This window comes from Petromyzon marinus, chromosome 32, assembly GCF_048934315.1.
Source record: "Petromyzon marinus isolate PM22_M1 ecotype Great Lakes invasive population chromosome 32, UKy_Petmar_22M1.pri1.0, whole genome shotgun sequence".
NCBI classification, from domain to species: domain Eukaryota; kingdom Metazoa; phylum Chordata; class Hyperoartia; order Petromyzontiformes; family Petromyzontidae; genus Petromyzon; species Petromyzon marinus.
The window spans coordinates 12,360,934-12,381,313 of NC_133698.1; the positions used below are offsets into that span (position 1 = coordinate 12,360,934).

The window sequence follows — 20,380 nt, forward strand, 5'->3', positions numbered from 1 at the left end:
CTGGTGGGACGTGAGTGGTACACACCGGACTGGTGGGGAGTGAGTGGTACACACCGGACTGGTGGGACGTGAGTGGTACACACCAGATTGGTGGGACGTGAGTGGTACACACCGGACTGGTGGGACGTGAGTGGTACACGCCGGATTGGTGGGACGTGAGTGGTACACGCCGGATTGGTGGGACGTGAGTGGTACACACCAGACTGGTGGGACGTGAGTGGTACACGCCGGATTGGTGGGACGTGAGTGGTATACGCCGGGCTGGTGGGACGTGAGTGGTACACACCAGACTGGTGGGACGTGAGTGGTACACACCAGACTGGTGGGACGTGAGTGGTACACACCAGACTGGTGGGACGTGAGTGGTACACGCCGGATTGGTGGGACGTGAGTGGTACACGCCGGATTGGTGGGACGTGAGTGGTATACACCGGACTGGTGGGACGTGAGTGGGATACGCCGATTAGTGGAGTGCCATGAAGGGCTCAAACCCCACGGAATTCCAGGGGAGACTTGGTGGGGTTCAGTTAGAGAGCTCCTTTTGGCGGGATTAAGGGAATGGTTGGCGAAGGGGATAGCATCGGTTGAGGAGGTTCGACAAGGCTGGGGTATGAGGATTGGGGTTAACAGGATAACAGATAACAGGTAATAGATAACAGATAAAAGTTTCGATTTAACGCTTTCGTGACTGCAGGGATTCATCTTCTTGGTTCTTTCGGTAAAGTGACGTAGAATGGAAATAAAATAATAAAAATAAAACATAATAAAATAAAATTATCACGACGTTTCGGCCACAACACAAGTAGCCTTCTTCAGGTGAAGGAACAGAACTGTCGGGACGACAGCGCTTCAATGAACACTGCTAAGCTTCGCAGCGTCTTTTAAGCTGGGTGGGAGGAGCAGGGTGCCTTGACAAAGGAGTTTACATATCAATGCTAAATTCTTCTGTTGATATGTAAACTCCTTTGTCAAGGTGCTCTGCTCCTCCCACCCAGCTTAAAAGACGCTGCGAAGCTTAGCAGTGTTCATTGAAGTGCTCTCGTCCCGACAGTTCTGTTCCTTCACCTGAAGAAGGCTACTTGTGTTGTGGCCGAAACGTCGTGATAATTTTATTTTATTATGTTTTATTTTTATTATTTTATTTCCATTCTACGTCACTTTACCGAAAGAACCAAGAAGATGAACAGATAAAATGATTTGAGGGTTGGGGTAACGAGATCTCAGCGTTCACTCTGATCTGTACTCCACGTGCGTCGTGTTGCTGGCTACAATAAAAGCCATTCGGTAACTGCACGTTAGAGTCCTCCTTTTTCATATCTATAAATACACCGTCACGGGCCCAACTAAAAAGGAGTGTCTTTTAATAATGGAACACGTTCAAAAATGCGCTTTAAATAATAGAGCAAAAATACTTGTTTGATTTTGTGTCAAGATGCAAGATGAAAGAGATGTGATCCCAAGTTTTACGGCTCACAGACTATAACCAGCATCATCATCATCACCAGCATCATTGTCACCACCAGAAATCGAGAATACACATATAATAATACAGAATAAACACAGAATATACACAGAATATACCCAGAATATACACAGAATACACACAGAATAATACTAAATAAACACATAATACACACAGAATACACACGGAATACACACAGAATTTACACAGAATACACACGGAATATACGCAGAATACACTTTCGCCGATTGTCGCTGCAGAGATTCACGGTTTGAATCCAGCGGCCGCCCTGGATAATACTCTGATGTGCGGAGTAGCGTGGGAAAAAAATACTACGCGACATCTGCAACACAGTGGGCGGTAAAGTTCCCCTGACCTCATTCGCGAGAGCAGGCCATTGTGTGCCGGCGTCAGGGTTCCTCATTTGGCAAATGTGGACCCTGACGCCGCTAATTACTCAATTTGGATTACACACACACACACAGCGGTAATCATGGCCCCCTACTGGCAGACTAATGCCGCAGGTCACTTTTACAAATTGCAACATATTTCGGTCTCTTGAGTTCTCACCTGGTTACACTAAATACATTTGAGGATTATCATGCCAACGTACGAAGAAGTGCCCATTTGCATCGCATTAAGCAGTGCAGAAAGCGACATCACCCAACTACTTTTGAAGTCCCTTCAGCGGGCCTCTTGGTGAAGCACGTATTATATGCCCCGCGAAGAGTGTTCAATCAAACTACCCGCCGATGAAACTGAACATTTGCAATTATTCTTGGAGCTGCAAAAAAAAAAGCCAAAGTGAAGATTCTGAAATGTATCGTGATGGTTTTTTTGTGTGGTCACCGGTGATCATGCTGAGACAAACAACAACAATAACCTTTATTATGAACAACAATAACATTAGTAATACTCTGCATTTATCCAGAAAAACCTCAGACTGCCTTTCAGGAGGGTCCTGCATCAGGATATTTGGCCAATTCAAAGCAACTCACCACACGTGATTATCCAGCCGAATCACGGGCAGGTGAAAATAGAACGCGGAGTCAAACCCAGGTTCTCAACGATGCCAGCTCTGATTATGGCCATGATGAACTCTGTGAGACAGCCAGTCGCTTGCATGAATGACAATTTTTAGTTTCACTATCTTTAGTTTTCAATGGCTACTCTCTCTCAATAAAACACATTCACCCTCTCCGACTCACACCAATCCACTCACCTCCACTCAACCACTCCATCACACACTCCCTACTCACCTCTACTCACCACACTCCCTACTCACCTCCCCTCACCACTCCATTACACACTCCCTACTCCCCTCACCCCACCACACCAACACCCCCTCCCCCCCTCACCACACCATACCCATGCGAAAGGAGAACTCACCCAACACCCACAGCTCCATCTTGACCTCGTTGTCGCCGGTCAGGTCCGTGTTGGACACCACAGAGCACAAGTAGAAGCCCCCGTCGCCCCACTCCGTTTGGCCAAAGTACAGATCGGCGTCTTCATCCAGTGACAGGAGAGCGAGGGAGAGAGGCAGGGAGAGAGCAGCGAGTGTTAGTTAACAGTATAAGCGTTAGCGAGTGGTGGCGCAGTGGTTAGCGCGCTGCGACATGAGCCCAACGACCCGAGTTCAATTCCAGTTCACGGCCACCAACACCAGTGACGATTATCTCAATCGATCCTGGGACTACCCGAAGTCGACGCAGCCTTAATTGAGCACCTGGTGCGATGTGTATACAACACCACTAGGGAGACAAAGGCAGCTGGGTGTGGTGCTGGCCACCCACCCCCCTAGTGTGCCGTGTCGGCCTTCAGAGGTGCTCGCTAACAGCACTTGCTCCAACAGTCTGTTCAGGCTACACGGGGGGACCTTTGTCCTTGAAGAGTTTAGAAAAGGAGAGTGCGTGAGAGAGCGCTGGACGGTAGAGTTTGGAGGGTGAGCATGTGAGCGAGCGAGAGAGTGTGAGTGTTGTAAAGAAAGGAGTTGTGTGGGAGAGTGGAGGAGGAGTGTTAGAGAAGAGTGAGTGAGATTAAGGAAGTGCTCGTGAGGGACAGGCATGTGAGAGAGTGAAAGTGTAAGAGAGGTAGACATGAGTGAGGGATCATGGGTGTGTGATAGTGAGACAGGAGAGAGAGAGTGTGCGGGAGAGTGGCAGTTTTAGACAAATGTGGCCGGGCTTGGTACCGACCCCACGTTTGGCATGCCGGCCTTCGTCCATTCATCGCGCACAATCAGAGAAGGCCCGTTGCGCCAAACGTGTGACCTCTTGCAACGGCATTCACAAAAACTGTTCTTGCCGTCATACACCGGCGTCTCAATGAGTTTGTTTGATCCACGGACCACGCGGGAGGCGCCATTCCTTAGAGGGTCGTACTTGACCCGACTGTACTTTCGTGCCCTCGCCCAGTAAACATGGCACGTTGGGCTAACGTTGGTCCAACTAAACTGAAACTCTAAAAACTAAACTATTTTTTTTATTTCAGCACGTAAGGCCCCACTGAGCTGTTTCGCTCTTTTTCAGGAGGGACCAGGCCACAAATTATAGCTCGACATAGTGGCTTATCATCGTGTGGAAAATTATAGCAGCCAAATTACTCTAAACGCATGATGTTGATCCTCAATGTGGAGGGAAAAATCAGAGGACCTGCAAAAAAATCCACGCGACCATGGGGAGAGAGACACGCAAACTCCAAATACACAACAGGCTTAAGGGTCGGGATCGAACCCACGACCTCCCGTATACCAGGCGGAGGTAGTTAACATCTCCTGGCCACCGTGGGCACCCGCCGTGGCGAAATGGTTCCAATCGTTGGTTCCAACCGGTTGGAACCGGGCATGCGTTTGTTCATTCACCACCTCGCCCACGCTCTCCCGGGGCGAGCCGACCCACCGTTGACCACGGTGACGCTGCGCCTCTTGTAGTCGTCCCCCAGCGTCACGGCATTGCCGTGCTTCGTGGCCACGATGCGGACGGGGCGCGGCTCCTCGGGGCAGTCCACGTTCGAGTCGTAGCCGGGCAGCTTCGCCTCCGCGTAGTCGCTCGTGCCCTGGCTCGCCGGCCCCGCGAACAGCGCCGACAGCCGGTCCCGGCAGTACGGCTTGAACTTCCAGAGGACGATGGGAGGCTGCGAAGAGCCCCCCACCGCCGTGTAGTCGCAGCGGAGCGTGGCGGACGAGAAGAGCATGGCCACGTTCATCCGGCGCGGAGCGAACACCTGGACAGCCACGGCGGCACCTGCAGGGAGAGACTGCGTTATCGGTTCTCCGGGTCACTCGCCTCTTTGGAGTCATCCGAGGTTTGAAAGCATTGGATGCACTTTGCCGTCTGTCCGTCTGTCCATCTGTCCGTAACGCAGGGGGGCACGAGAACTCGAGCGAAGAGGATCCAATGTGAACGAAAACTTTAGCACTGTGTACAAATTGCGCTGCTCATATGGAGACAAAAAACAGCTGTAAGGAATTGCCCGGGGCGTCCGTGCCCTCGTGGTACCTGGAATGCGCCGATCTCGTCAGAGCTCGTAAGTCAAGCAGGTTTGAGCTTCAATAATGCTTTGATGGGTGACCACCATGCATTAAAACAGATGTTATAGGTTGCTGTGCGGCTACGTTGTGGGCACCAGAGGGTAATCTAACCAAATCCATTGTTGTCCTGTACTATGCTCTTTTTCTATGATCCCTGCCTTGACCAACCCACAATGACCAGCGTGAAGTATGGTAAAGAATAACACCACCACCCGCACAGCGTGGGCAGGTGTCATCCAGCAGTTGATTGGCAAAAGATAAATAATAATGCCACTTTGAATTGTACGTGAGCAGTTCCTGCCTCCCTGCCTCTATATGCTCCATCTCCCATGCTCTCTCCCTGTCACATCCCTCCCTTCCTCACACAATCTCTCCCTCCCTCCCTCTGCCTCTCTCCTCCACTTTGCGTCATTCCTCCTTCAATTCCTCCCTCCTTTACTCTCTACCTCTCCTTCCTCTTTCAATCCTTGCTCCATGATCCTCCTTCCCTGCCTCCCTCCACTCCCTCCTTCCATCTCTCCCTCCCTTCCTCATTCCCTTCCTCCGTTCTCCATCCCTGCCCCCACCTTCCCTCCATCTCTCCCTCTGCGCACGTGAGCTCCCTTCTGCTCGAGCCAAGAATACGGCTATTATTACATCTTGGTCTATTATCATGCGAGATGCGTAACACAGGCATCTCACGGTCACCAATCCGAGCACGCCCTCCGCAAGCGCAGCCTCCGTCGTCAGACAGCGTCGAGGAAGACAGCCGCTCATCGTCTCCATCGGCGACGTTAAACGTGTTTGTGCAAATTCCACATTCCTGTGTCGAGGGCGGTCTGCCCCCCCCCCCCCAAAAAAAAAAAGTACGACCGCTCTTACAGATTCATAGAGCTGAGTTTCTCGTCATTGTCGCCGGCAGCCGCGGTCTAATTCACTGCACTGACCAGCGTTGGGACAAAGCGTGGTGAAGAACGGTCAAATAAACCCCCCGCCCGCCACCACGACCCCCAACAGCGTGGGGCAGGAGGCCCTCGTCCATACCGGCGGTGGATTGACAAAAAATAGGGCTTACACATTCTCTCAATCGCGCGCCTGCGCGTGCGTGTGTTCTCAGGCATTTTGTCCTCGTAATAATGATTTTTTTTTAAAACGTCCCGTTAGCCCAGTCTGGAGGTGGAGGAGATGACGGTGGAATGTGTGGCATGCGGATTGGGGAGGTGGTGGGGGGATTGTGGGGCCATGAGGTCACCACCCCCGTATCCAGTGCCGGATGAAGCTAGTGCAGGGACCTGTAGCATATGGTGTTATAAACGGTCCCTAAATATAAAAAAACACATAAAAGTATTCAAACACAATGTTTTTGTTTTACTTTCACAGTAAATTGTATTTGATTCGCTATACAGCCAGACAATACGACAAATCGCTAACCTTAAACACCCAGTCGTTCATAAAAGTTGAAGGCGGTGTAGTACTATAGTAATAGAGCAAGTGCAGAATCACTGAACCGGAATTGATAGCTCAAAAGCATTTAGCGCGGGGCCCTTAAAAGTGCGGGGCCCGTAGCTATATTTTTAGCTACTTTTGCTACTAGGAGAATCCGGCACTGCCCATATCAGCTTTTGTACTACCTTCATCTGCAGTTGGGGCCACGTGCTGTGAACGACCAAACTAATCAGGCCACCACGGTGCAAGACGGGGTGAAGTGGTGAGGACCACGCCCGTCCGCCTTTCTCTCCCCAAGTCCTGATGATTTGACAAACTGTTCAGGGTACTCATTCAAGGCTGAGTCAACCTCGGGGAGGGGGGGGCTCGAAACCAGTTCCGATGTCTCTCACCCACAGATGGGATTGAATTTTGGTGGCCGGGTTCATAACGCAGCGAGTTAACCACGAACACCGCTGCTCCCCACAGACACAAAGATCCCGGTGTAGCCTTGACAGACTGTTGGAGCTGTTAGAATGAACCTATAAAGGCCGGTACGGCACACAAGGAGGTGGGTGGCCAAGCACCACTCCTGACCGCCTCTGTCTCCTCAGTGCTGATGTTTAAACACCACACCAATTGCTGATTTTGAGGCTGAGTCGACCGAGGGGAAGCCCAGAACTGGTTCAGATATTCGTCACTGATGCTGGCCGTGAGCGGGAATCGAACTCGGGCCACCGAATTTGTAGCGCAGAGCGCACACACACACACACGTGTACATAACGACACAGAAAGAACCCTACATGGCTGTATGGACGTGTATATGTATGTTCAACTTCCTTTGTACGTAGCCAACCGTGTTGTTGGAGCAACTGCTGTGAGACATCGAGGTGGCGAGGTGTTAACTCCCTCGCCTGGTATACAGGAGGTCATGGGTTTGACCCCGACATTGACGCCTGCTGTGTATTTGGAGTTTGCGTGTCTCTCTTCCCAAAGTCGCGTGGATTTTTCTCCGGGTCCTCCGGTTCCTCTCCCTCCCCCCACATTTAGAATCAACATCACGCATTTAGAGTATTTGCCTGCTGATATAAATGTCCACGTGACAAGCCACTTCGTTGGGCTATCATTTGTGAAAGCCAGGTCGCTTCTGAGAAAGAGCTATACAGCTCAGTGGGCCTTACCTGGTAAAATCGAAATAAAAAGTTTGATAGGTTATAGTTTTAATAAGGCCAGGACGGCATTTCGTGAGGGGAAAATCGATGTTAGTTAAATGTTTTTTATTGTTCGCTTTTGAGGTAAAACCCTTTTTTTTGTCACCACAATGTTCAGATTTAGTAAATGTCATTGTTTACCCCATTTACCTTTTGATATATTTGAATCGTATTCGTTACAATTGTGATCATTTCAAATGTAATCAAAATAATAATTGTTTTTTAACACAACTTTAATTGTCAACAGGTGAAGGGACTCGTCCCTTCATCAGGTGAAGGGACTCGTCCCTTCACCTGATGAAGGCCGCTTGTGTTGTGGCCGAAACGTCGTGAGAATATTATTGTGTTATTTTATTTTATCAATTTATTATTTTATTCTCATTCTACGTGACTTTACCGAAAGAATCAAAGAAGATGAATCCTTGCAGTCACGAAAGCTTTAAATCGAAATTCAACTATTTTGATTCATTTAATTCATTTTAACAATACGGTCGTTATAAAAAAAAATCCAATAACATTGTCCTTTGCTTCAATGAGTCTCAATATTATTTTAAAAATGCATATTTCAGTAATAACATTATTTTAGGAGAAAAATCAATACCACCAAAGCCCTACAAGATCTGCACAGATGGATTCACAAGCCCACTTACAGCCTCCTGCCATCCTTTGGCGATCACCTCGTAAAATCAGTGGATGTGGACATTTCACAAATGTGGGTCCAAAGTACAGAGCTAGATTCGTGATCTAGAGCACTCGCTGAGCCACCACAGTCAGAGCTCAGTGAGTGACCTCCTTGTCACTGTTTTGTAACTACCACGGACGGTTACAATTCCCGCTGATTTCAATCGTTAATTCCTCGACCCGTGTTGAGCAATCGGCCTACCGGACTTCCTGTTTCATCTCATCCCTACTGGGCTCAACTAGCACACTCAAGGTCACCTCACTTCACTCTCTGATTCTTCCCTTGGCACTGCTACACTCTGGAATTCCCTCCCATCGTCTCTTTGCCCAAGTTCTTACAATAACCTTGCTCAATTAACGAAACGTCGTGGGCTCTTATCTATTCCAACTTTGATGGTTCTGTTTGTTGCTGGCTGTTTGGCGTTTTTTTCGGGCCTGTGATGACAAATACGTAGACTAAGGTGTTTTTTTATTTAACAAATTGATATTTACAATGTGATCCTGTGTGTACATGTGTCCCGATGTATCGACGGGTAATTATTAACAGTCTCGCGATACATGTACATCAAGCCGCGCGTGTGTAATAATCGATATTTACGCTTTTCGTACGTGATTATGTAATGGGTTTCCGACATCACGTGAACTATCAAGCCACTAGCTGTGCGACACTTAACTATCTATGTACTTTGTATCGTTGCGTGTGATATTTGTTGTATAAATGCTTAGTGTAATAAGCTAAGAGATTTAAAATGTGTGTACACACGTGTCATTATGTGTTTTCCTACGTGGTCACTTGATACCTTGGACACCCATGGATGATGTTTTTTTTACCTCAATGGTTTACCTAATCAAATGTTCATTTAATGGAGAGAAAAAAAACCCCCATTGAAAAACCAGAGGCTCTTCTTTGTGCAGTTTAAACCTCCTTCTCACCCCGAACAAGACATTACTGTGCTCTGAAGAAGGACTTTGCCAGAAACGTTGCCTGTTATACATTGATTTCTCTTTTAAGGCCACACTGTTGTTATTGCCTAATGTGTTGAGTTTTGGTTGCTGTTTATTGTGCTTGTACGCCGCTGCTAACTCAGCAACGGCAGCCGCACCAAATAATTTGTTGAACAAGACAGAGGCTCACTTGGTGGACTGACTTGCCAGCGTTGTTCTAATAATGCCGCTGCCAAATCCATCAGCCGTGGAAATTACTGATTTGGTGCACTGTCCAAAAAAAACCCACGAGCATTCGGCTTTTTCGAGGGCTCGGAACTCCACAGGGCATCAACAGAGCCAGAGAGAGAGAGGAGGGAAACATTATTTTTTAAAACAAACAAACCAAGAAAGTGAATCATTGACACGGGATCATTGTTGCTTCTGTACTTGTGCACGTGGGAAAGCGAGGTGGGCTCGCTCACGTGCCTGTGACCCAAGGATTGTGTGGATCGCACAGAGACACGTGAAACATCCGAACCCCAATGAGCTGCTGCAAGCGAGGTGGACGGGAGACGGCAGTCCAGCAAGTGGGTTCGTGAGTCCGTCAGTTGCGCTTCGAATCGCATTGAGAGGCAGGAAGAGGAACGCGTGCATGAGAGAACAAACTCAAATGATACACCCGATATCGACTTAAGCGGCGTAAGCTTGGACAAGACATAGAAGGAACGATGGCAGGTGGTCAAAACTAACTACGGATTGGCAGCCAAGAGAAAGAAAAAAACGCCCAAGACTCTTAGAGGATGTCCACCTCATCGTGGCTTGTGTGAAGGCACGATATTCACTGTGTCATGGCAAAACCGTGAGAAGTGGATTGGAGAGGCATTCGCCTAGAAGTGGACTGACTATGGCTGACGATGGTGATTGTGCTCCCTTTGCATGTGATGGTTGTGTTTTTTTTTTGGGGGGGGGGGGGGTGTCTGATTTCCACACAAGAACCAAATTCGTTCTTTTGAAAGGAACTGGCCAAATACCATCGTAGTATTGAGACTCTGCAAGGCTTTATTAGCTGCACAACATGCATGCGTAATATTGGCACTTATTGAGGCACACCCCACAGACGCCCGACCGAGTCGGGAATCCACCCAGGATTTATTTGCTGCGAAGCACAGCCCTTACCACCACCATGCCATCCTGCCATCCAATGCGAATGCCAAAGTAGTGCAAGTCTATTTATAAACACACTATAATCATTATATCCATAGGGTGGGCGATGCAAATAGCGATGATAATGCCCGCGTGTACGAGAGTGCATTTTAATTACTGTAATGATATATCCGTGAGTGTGATGGGCAGCCGAAGTGGCAGGGTGTCTCGGTTATACTGGATATACAAATACACTCATGCGTTACCTACGTACATGGGAACGTTACGTACAATACAAAGCGTACAGACAGAGCATACGTAGCACATATGCATACACAGCTCGCACGCATATATTTCGTACATACAACCGTATTTTATGATTATGATGATGCTTTTTTTTACCCAGGAAAGCCTCGCTGAGTCTTAACTCTTTCTCAGAGGTGTACTACGAAGTTGCCTGGTCGGGACCAATGTTGCTTCGTGTGATCCCAGTGTGGTAATTTGTCGTTATTTTTGTTTTGCATTGGGATGTTGGCAAATCTACGCCACTATTTAAGGAACGAAAACAGGAGGGCTTCCCCACAAATCTGACCGTCGCCTGATGAAGCTAGTTGTAATTACTGGTGAAACGTCGTACTCAAGCATCTAAATTTTGTGGCTTGGCTCTCCAACACAATTCGCTACTAGCTGACCTAGTGAAGAGCAGTCGGAGAATGGTTAAAGCACTTCTTTATTGCACCAACGCACAGCAACACTCGTTGCGAGACCAACCCCCCGAAGACACAGGTCCCACAGCCCCTTTGAACCCCTCGATCTCCGCTCCCAATACACGCCTGGTCCGGGTGACGTCAGTGCTCTTTAACCCCTGACCCCCGCCCCGCGCATTACCGCGCTTTGTGATTGGCGCTTGTTGTCGTGAGAGCGGAGAGGTCGCGCCTGCATGGTGCGTGTGCACGAGGGTGGCTCGCAGGTCTCTTACACTAGTAACGAATTGGCATGTCCTGTTGACTTGAGAAACCTTGCTAATTGGCGAGTTTAACGACACATTTAGATATTTACGTGATCTAACCCAAACAAAACCTACATCATGGATGGTATTGGTCGGAAAAAGCCTACGTGTTAAACTGGCAAATAGAAGTTGCATTTTTGTGGGATTTCTTGGCTATGAGAGGAAACCGGAAAACCCGGAGGAAACAAACAATTGTGGAACAAGAGGAGAACATACAAACAACAACAAACACACAATCACTCACACACAATCTGTAGAGCAGCTGGAGAACATGCTAACTCCACTCACACACACTCTGTAGAACAGGTAGAGAACACGCAAACTCCACTCACACACAATCTGTAGAACAGGTGGAGAACACGCAAACTCCACTCACACACAATCTGTACAACAGGTGGAGAACATACAAACTCCACTCACACACAATCTGTAGAACAGCAGGAGAACACGCAAACTCCACTCACACACAATCTGTACAACAGGTGGAGAACACGCAAACTCCACTCACACACAATCTGTAGAACAGGTGGAGAACACGCAAACTCCACTCACACACAATCTGTAGAACAGATAGAGAACATGCAAACTCCACTCACACACAATCTGTAGAACAGGTGGAGAACACGCAAACTCCACTCACACACAATCTGTACAGCAGGTGGAGAGTACGCAAACTCCACTCACAAAATCTGTAGAACAGCTGGAGAACACGCAAACTCCACTCATACAAAACATGCAAACTCTACGCAAGAAAGTGCCCTGAGTTTGAAATTGAACCCAGGGCCTTCTTGCTATGAGAGACAATAAATGACCACTTCACCACCCTGCCACCCAAAGTAAATATACATAGCCTACATCTACATACCCTATATATATTCATAGTCTGCACATGTATTGCCTACTTATACATGCAGTGGTTACAAAAATTGCCTAAAAATAGCCTGTATAGAATATATATGCATCCTAAATATCTACATATCCCACACATACGTATAGTACATATTGATGGCGTACATAGAGCATGTAGATAGCAAACACCGGATACTGCATATACATACATAGCCTGTACACATGCACACAGTAGATACATAGCCTACATAGTAAATATAAATATCATACATGCACATCCTACATACATAGTCTAGACACAGAGAGTACATAGATAGCCTATATGCATAGCATATACACGTAGCCTGCATACAAAATATGTGTGTGCCATTCCTGTTGGCTATGTTTTACACCATGGGGTGTGCCATGTTGGTCTAAATAGGTGCTCGCTAACAACATTTTTAGTAAGAGTCTGAGAATCTTTCCGACTATGTTATGTATGCATATATGTACTTGTATGCCAGGTGTGTACTGTATGTGTAGAATCTATCAGTTGTGTTCGTGTAGTGACTATCAGGTGTGTATGTGTAGTGACTATCAGGTGAGTATGTGTAGTGACTATCAGGTGTGTAAGTGTAGTGACTATCAGGTGTGTAAGTGTAGTGACTATCAGGTGTGTAAGTGTAGTGACTATCAGGTGAGGATGTGTAGTGACTATCAGGTGTATAAGTGTAGTGACTATCAGGTGTGTATGTGTAGTGGCTATCAGGTGTGTATGTGTAGTGACTATCAGGTGTGTAAGTATAGTGACTATCAGGTGAGTATGTGTAGTGACTAGCAGGTGTGTAAGTGTAGTGACTATCAGGTGTGTAAGTGTAGTGACTATCAGGTGTGTATGTGTAGTGACTATCAGGTGTGTAAGTGTAGTGACTATCAGGTGTGTATGTGTAGTGACTACCAGGTGTGTAAGTGTAGTGACTATCAGGTGTGTAAGTGTAGTGACTATCAGGTGTGTAAGTGTAGTGACTATCAGGTGTGTAAGTGAAGTGACTATCAGGTGTGTATGTGTAGTGACTATCAGGTGTGTAAGTGTAGTGACTATCAGGTGAGTATGTGTAGTGACTATCAGGTGTGTAAGTGTAGTGACTATCAGGTGTGTAAGTGTAGTGACTATCAGGTGAGTATGTGTAGTGACTATCAGGTGTGTAAGTACAGTGACTATCAGGTGTGTAAGTGTAGTGACTATCAGGTGTCTAAGTGTAGTGACTATCAGGTGTGTATGTGTAGTAACTATCAGGTGAGTATGTGTAGTGACTATCAGGTGTGTAAGTGTAGTGACTATCAGGTGTGTAAGTGTAGTGACTATCAGGTGAGTATGTGTAGTGACTATCAGGTGTGTAAGTGTAGTGACTATCAGGTATGCATGTGTAGTGACTATCAGGTGAGTATGTGTAGTGACTATCAGGTGTGTAAGTGTAGTGACTATCAGGTGTGTAAGTCTAGTGACTATCAGGTGTGTATGTGTAGTAACTATCAGGTGAGTATGTGTGGCTCCTCTGCACGTGGAGTGAGTTCACCCCATGCACGCTCTGCTCACGTGGGGTAGCTGCGGCAGTGCGTCCTCGTTTCTCCTGCTGCGGATTAGAGCTCAGAATCAACAGCTCCCTAATCCGCGCAGGGGATAGGCGGTGGGACGCAGGCATGGATGGTGAGCGTTCTGGCTGTGTGTTGTGAACCCTGGGTGGGAAAGTGGGACCTACGGTTGTTTCGTGGGTTCCTAGTCTGGGTATTGGGGCCCTGTTTTGGTTTGTGAGACTCTGAATTTGTTAGTGGCACCCTAGGATGTACGGTGGGTCCCTGCGTTTGGTTCATGTGACCCCCGGTAGGTTAGTGGAACCCTGTGTTGGCTAGTGGATTCCTTGATGAGACATAGGGTTTGGGTAAATGTATCCTGGATAGGTAGTGGGGCCCTCAATGGGAGACTGGCTTGGGTAACGGGACCCAGGGTTGGATGGAGGATCGCTGGGTGGGATTTGGTCTCTCGTTTGGGTGGTGGGTGCCAGTGACTCAATGCGGTTGGCATGGGCCTCGGTGCAAGAAATTAAATGCCCCCCTTCCATGTCCAGGTAGCATCCCGGGCTGCATGGTGAGAAACTGGTTGGTAGGTGAGTCCTTTGGTTGCTGTGAACACTTGTTAGAATTCCCATCAGGCACCAACTCAGTTTGCAGTCGTAGATTTGTATTGCATGTGAAAGGTGCTTTAGACATTTTGTGCACTATTTACAATGCAAAACATTTGTCATTAATAATTCCTCTCGACAGAAAATAATTACAATAGGTTGACGATTTGGGCAATACACCTCCTTCAGAGCATGTACGTCACATATTGTCTCGAGTGATTTATTAGGATGGACGATAGCTAATAGACACGACTCATGATGGCAAAGCAGCCAAAGGCTCGATAGAGTGTTGCATCGTGAATGACTTTTGGAGGCTTTCATCCAGCAATGGACCGATAATGGCTGATGATTATCCATCACAGCTTGCTGACCGCATGAACAGCTGATCACCATTCTGACCCCAACAACAACTGCCATGCTCGACTCAGTGGTGAAGTCACCACAATGGCTGTGCCAGGCTAGGTACACTTTGCGGCAATGTGACGTGTGAAAGGCTCAATGGCAGGATATAGTAAGGCCCAGGTGTTATGGGTTAACTTACTGAGATTACCGGCAGATACACCATCTGTGCTGTCCATTGTGCCAACTTGCTGCGTATTAACTGTGCGACCCTTCTGCTAGGCGTTGTGAGCGTCCCTTCCCCACGCTCTGCTGTTGCTGGAGGGCGGACTGTCTCCACAACCCGGTGAGCGTTCTTCACGAGCCTCTTCCACAGACGGCAATGTTGGCACCCCAGGTACCAGTCATCGGCAAGTCGACTCAGAACCACATCCCGTATCTCGTTTAGCCCGTGTAGCCCCATCGATCCGGCCAAAACGCAAGCTGCTTGGCCATGCGGTGGCTCGGACATGCGGGCTACATGACCCAACAGCCACCGCAGCCTCGCCTGCCGGAGGAGGCTCACCAATGTGACACAACGAAGCACAAAAGACCAGTTGTGTAGCCATTCACACACTGCTGGGGCAAGTGCTTGTTTCGCGAGAACATATTATCATTACACACACACACACACACCGCCACCGACGCATCCCAATGTCACGTCTAATTTCCTAAGATCTGTTTGTTGTTTTTTGTTACGAAAGAACGCGTTTTCGTTACGTTCACGTCGCTGCTCACTGTGAAACTCTGCAACACAGAGACGCGCTCACCCCACCTCGAACCACAGCCACTGCCTCCCCATCGTTGCCCTTGTACCCAGAACAACAACAACAACCTGTGGCCTTCTCCCCTAAAAAAAACTAACGGAGCTCACAACAACGCGAACGCTCGCAAGCACACGGACACGCACACGCACATTCGGTCACAATCACGCGATCATGCACACTCACACGTACAATGACACACACACACGTACACAACATCTACACACGCTCATCACACAAGTCGTACACTCACACGTACAACAAGACAAAGATCCTCCGTATAGCCTTAGCGGACTGTAGGGGCAAGTGCTGTTAGCGAGAAGGGGGGGGGAGGTTGGTGTCGTGGAGAGGGTGTTTAAGGCAGGGAGAAGAGGAGGCGCGCTCACCACTCACCGAACAAGCGCAGGGCGCAGAAGAGCCCGGCGCAGAAGGCATTCTTCATCTTCATCATCTTCATCATCTGGTGGTGGTGGCCCAGAGATCCAGAGTGCCCCTCCTCCTGGCCGGCTGCGCGCGATTGTGATGAGAGGCAAGCGGTGAAATGATGGGCAGAAGATGCCGAAGGCGGTGGTGGTGTGTGGGTGGACGGATGAGGAGGAGGTTGTTTTTAGCTCGGAGCAACGCCGCTGCTGCTGCTGCCACTACTACAAATGCTCTATCCCCCCCTCCTCCTCCTCACTCCCCTTCACAATTGGCGAGGGCTTATGACTCACGCGTACAACACGTGTACATTCACGCACGCGTGAAACATGCGTGTACACACTCAAACGTCAAGGGGTCCGTCGTGTTGGGTGGCAAGTGCTGTTAGCGAGCACTTCATATGAAGGTCGGTACGGAACACGAGGTGGGTGGGTGGTTAGCACCACGCCCGGCCGCCTTTGTCTCCCCAGTGCACTAGGGAGGTATCTAATTTAACTTACTTAAGGCTCAGATATGTAAACACGAACTCAAGTGGCCGGATTCGCTACACTAACACACGTACACACACACAGCAACATTCATGCGTCTATCCTCGGTCACAATCACACGGTCATGCACACTCACACGTACGTAAACTCACGCGTACAATGACACGTACACACACGTACACAACATCTACACACGCTCACACACATCACACGTACACAGACTCGTACACTCACCAACACTCACACGTACAACAAGACAAAGATCCTCCGTATAGCCTTAGCGGACTGTTGGGGCACACGTGTACACACACTCACACGTACACACATACACGTAACACACACTTGTACACATACACTCACACGTACACACACACGTACACACTCACACGTACACTCACACGTAGTACATACACGTACACACTCATACGTACACAAACGTACACTCACACGTACACTCACACGTACACACTCACACGTACACACTCACGCGTACACACACGTACACTCACACGTACACTCACACGTACACACTCACACGTACACACACTCACACGTACACACTCACACGTACACACACGTACACACACTCACGCGTACACACTCGTGCACTCACACGTACACCCTCACACTCGAACGCGCTCACAGTCACTGACGAGTAGGAGCGCGTGGGCAGCACGACAGCAGCAGCAGTCCCCAGCTACAGCTGCAACAGCAGTCCCCAGCTACAGCTGCAACAGCAGTCCCCAGCTACAGCTACAGCAGCAGTCCCCAGCTGCAGCTGCAGTCCCCAGCTACAGCTGCAGCAGCTACAGCAGCAGCAGGCCCCAGCTACAGCAGGAGCAGCAGCAGCAGCAGTCCCTAGCTGCAGCAGCAGGAGCAGCAGCAGTCCCCAGCTGCAGCACTACTACAGCAGCAGCAACAGCCCCTAGCTGCAGCAGGAGCAGCAGGAGCAGCAGCAGCAGCAGCGTCTCTCACCGGTGTCCGGCACTGCCAGAACCCCCGCCTCACTTGTTGCATTCACATCACGAGCCCCGGAGTGAGACGTTACGGGGAGCGGTGGCGCAGCGGTTAGCGCACCGCCGCGCTACCCGAGTGGCGATTCTGTAGACCGGTGCCCGGGGCCTCCCCCTCGGTCGACTCGGCCTCATATGAGTACCCGGCGCGGTCTGTAAACATCGCTGCCGGGGGAGACAAAGGCGGTCGGGCGTGGTGCTGGCCACCCACCCACCTCTCTCGTGTACCGCTCCGGCCTCCGTACGTGCTCGCTAACGGCGCTCTTGTCCCTAAAGTCTGTTAAGGCTACACGGGGGATCTTTGTCTGTGCACGAGTGTATGATGATGATGGTGGTGGTGGTGGAAATGCGCTAGCCACTGCGCTACCAATCTGGCCATCTAAGTCAATAAACATCATTGCAGGGAAGACAAAGGCAGCCGGACGCGATGTCGACCCCCCCCCATACACGGTGCTGTTACAAACCCTGCCACCTAAGTTCGATTCCTGGCCAGGGCTAACGTCAATGGGCGAACGAAATCTGAGCCCGTCCTTGGAACGTCGGCAGCGGGAGAGACAAACGCGGCCGGGCCACCTCGTGCGTCGTGCCAGCAGCCAGCAAGCTACAAACTGTACGCACTCCTGAAGGCGCCACAGAGAGCGGGGGGGGGGGGGTGCGAAACGTTTACACCACACGGTCGTGTGAACTTGACAAAAGGAGAGGACACTGGTGGCGAGAGAGAGGGGGGTGGGTGCGAAACGTTTACACCACACGGTCGTGTGAACTTGACAAAAGCAGAGGACACTGGTGGCGAGAGAGAGGGGGGTGGGTGCGAAACGTTTACACCACACGGTCGTGTGAACTTGACAAAAGCAGAGGACACTGGTGGCGAGAGAGAGGAGGGGGTGGGTGCGAAACGTTTACACCACACGGTCGTGTGAACTTGACAAAAGCAGAGGACACTGGTGGCGAGAGAGAGAGAGGGGGTGGGTGCGAAACGTTTACACCACACGGTCGTGTGAACTTGACAAAAGCAGAGGACACTGGTGGCGAGAGAGAGAGAGGAGGGGGGGGGGGGTGCGAAACGAATCTAAAGTTGTTTGGGCCAGACGGTGAGTTCGCGCAAGACGAGCGCACGACATGTTGCCCGTCACATCCACGCCTCTGTTGAAGGAACGAAACAGGAGGATTTCTCCACAAGTCTGGCTGTCGCCTGATTATGCTAGTTGTAATTACTGGCGAAACGTCGTACTCACTGATTGTAAATGTTTGTGGCTTGGCTCTCCAACTTACCGGTGTTGCTGTGCTAGTGACGAATTGGCCACGTTCTGTTTACGTGACACAACCCTTACTAGTTGGCTGTGTCGGGTGGTGGCGGGTTTAACGACACATTTAGATATTTACGCGATCTAACACCCCCACCCCCAAACCCGTGTATTGTGGAGGATAAAGAGTTGTGAGCTACAAGTGGAGGTGGCTGACGGCACCTGTGAAGCAGATGAAGCGGTGACTCCGTTAGTCTCCAGTCTGATCTGGTCGACTTCACAGCGACGCGGGTGGACGAATGACGGTCGCGGACTACAGGAGGAGTGTGTGTTAGTGTGTGTTAGTGTGTGTGTGTGGGGGTAATTGTGCTGTGTGAGAAACGCGCACAGCACTGTTGCTGGACTGTTGCGCGAAGTCTCTCTATATCTCGACGACCCCCATCCTCAACACTCTTGATTCCCCCCCTCCTCCACCCTCCTCATCCTCACCCTCCTCATCGCCATGGTTCGCTCCGTTACCACGGACACGGCCTCCGCACGCTTTCATCGCCAGGCCATTCTGGGGCATTCATTCAGTCGGAATGCCAGCGCCGTCCGTTGTCGGTGGTGAACTGACGACTACAAAAAACAATTCACACGGACGCCTCGTCGCTTTTTTTAATGTCAAACCCAGCGTGCTGCTGGACGAAGGCCTGCCCAACCCCATCTCGGCGTATTGGGGGTTGTTTGGCCATACTTCACCACTGCGCGTGGGGGAGAGGGGTTGGCAGGGTGGACCGGTTCAGATGTATAAGCACCCCCCACCCCCCTTAACTAAAATTATCCGTGGCCGGGAGTCGAACTCACGTTTCCCGGATTGTAGCGCGGTGTCTACATCACTGCGCCTCCGCTCTCTCGAGATAATACATCCACGCTTACGAAAACAAAATGTTCTCTCGTCGAGCCCAGGGAAAACGCCACCACGCCTGACCGCCTTTGTCTTCCCAGTGCTGACGTTTATTATTTCCACACCGTACTAAGTACAGGGCGCTAGGGGTGGTTTACGACAGATTTAAGATGTCACATTCATACCACTAATGTCCACCGTGGTCGGGAATCGAACCCAGGTGTCCGGGATCATCGTCACCTTTGCCACTATATAAGACAAATATCCCCCCATATAGCCTTGAACAGACCGTTGCTAAAAAATAATCTCGTGCATTTTTTCTTCTATTTATACTTAAAAAAAAATTAATGTGTACTTAAACGAGCCAGTGGTGGGAAATTTCCATGCAAATGCATCCATGAAATGATAAAATCTTTATTTTTGTATTAATGTAATTTACTCTCATCCTCCCATTTTATTTAAATTACGCGCTCGGCGTGGTTTTTTGATGATGGAAACTAATGGCACCCACGTTGATACATCCACCGTATGTGGAGACTAGTTCAGGGAGTGTGTATATGGAGCGGTGGTGCAGTGGTTAGCGCACTACACTCCAAACCCCGGCGCCTTGATTATGATTCCAGGCCATGGTCACCTTGTGAATCGGTTATAAGCACCACCGTCCCGCCCCTCCTTGTCTACCAAGCCCATATTTGATAGACAAGCAGTGGATACTACTAGTCCAATACTAGTATGTCTCCTTGATGTGTCTCTCCACATTAAAGAGTATTTCTTACACAAGCCGTCGGTCCTCACGGCTTTCTAGGGAGT

The 20,380-nt window shown here is 49.4% G+C and overlaps 1 protein-coding gene across 8 annotated transcripts in view; it reads right to left on the reverse strand.

Moving 5' to 3' along the window:
* LOC116948182 (lipolysis-stimulated lipoprotein receptor-like) overlaps positions 1–19,118 on the reverse strand; it is a 44,758-nt gene extending 25,640 nt beyond the window's left edge. Inside the window, exons 1-4 of one of the 8 annotated variants that reach the window (XM_076071293.1) lie at positions 18,907–19,117; positions 15,913–16,026; positions 4,363–4,707; positions 2,852–2,971 (exon numbers count right to left, since the gene is read on the reverse strand). In XM_076071293.1, coding sequence (XP_075927408.1) covers positions 2,852–2,971; positions 4,363–4,707; positions 15,913–15,979 — 532 coding nt within the window. In that variant the 5' untranslated portion in view covers positions 15,980–16,026; positions 18,907–19,117. Of the gene's footprint in view, positions 1–2,851; positions 2,972–4,362; positions 4,708–4,962; positions 7,877–15,912; positions 16,814–17,080; positions 17,164–17,402; positions 17,525–18,906 lie in introns of those variants that run through there. The other 7 variants (XM_076071292.1, XM_032964628.2, XM_076071297.1 and 4 more) reach the window with 7 other exon arrangements.
* Positions 19,119–20,380: the final 1,262 nt, after the last annotated feature.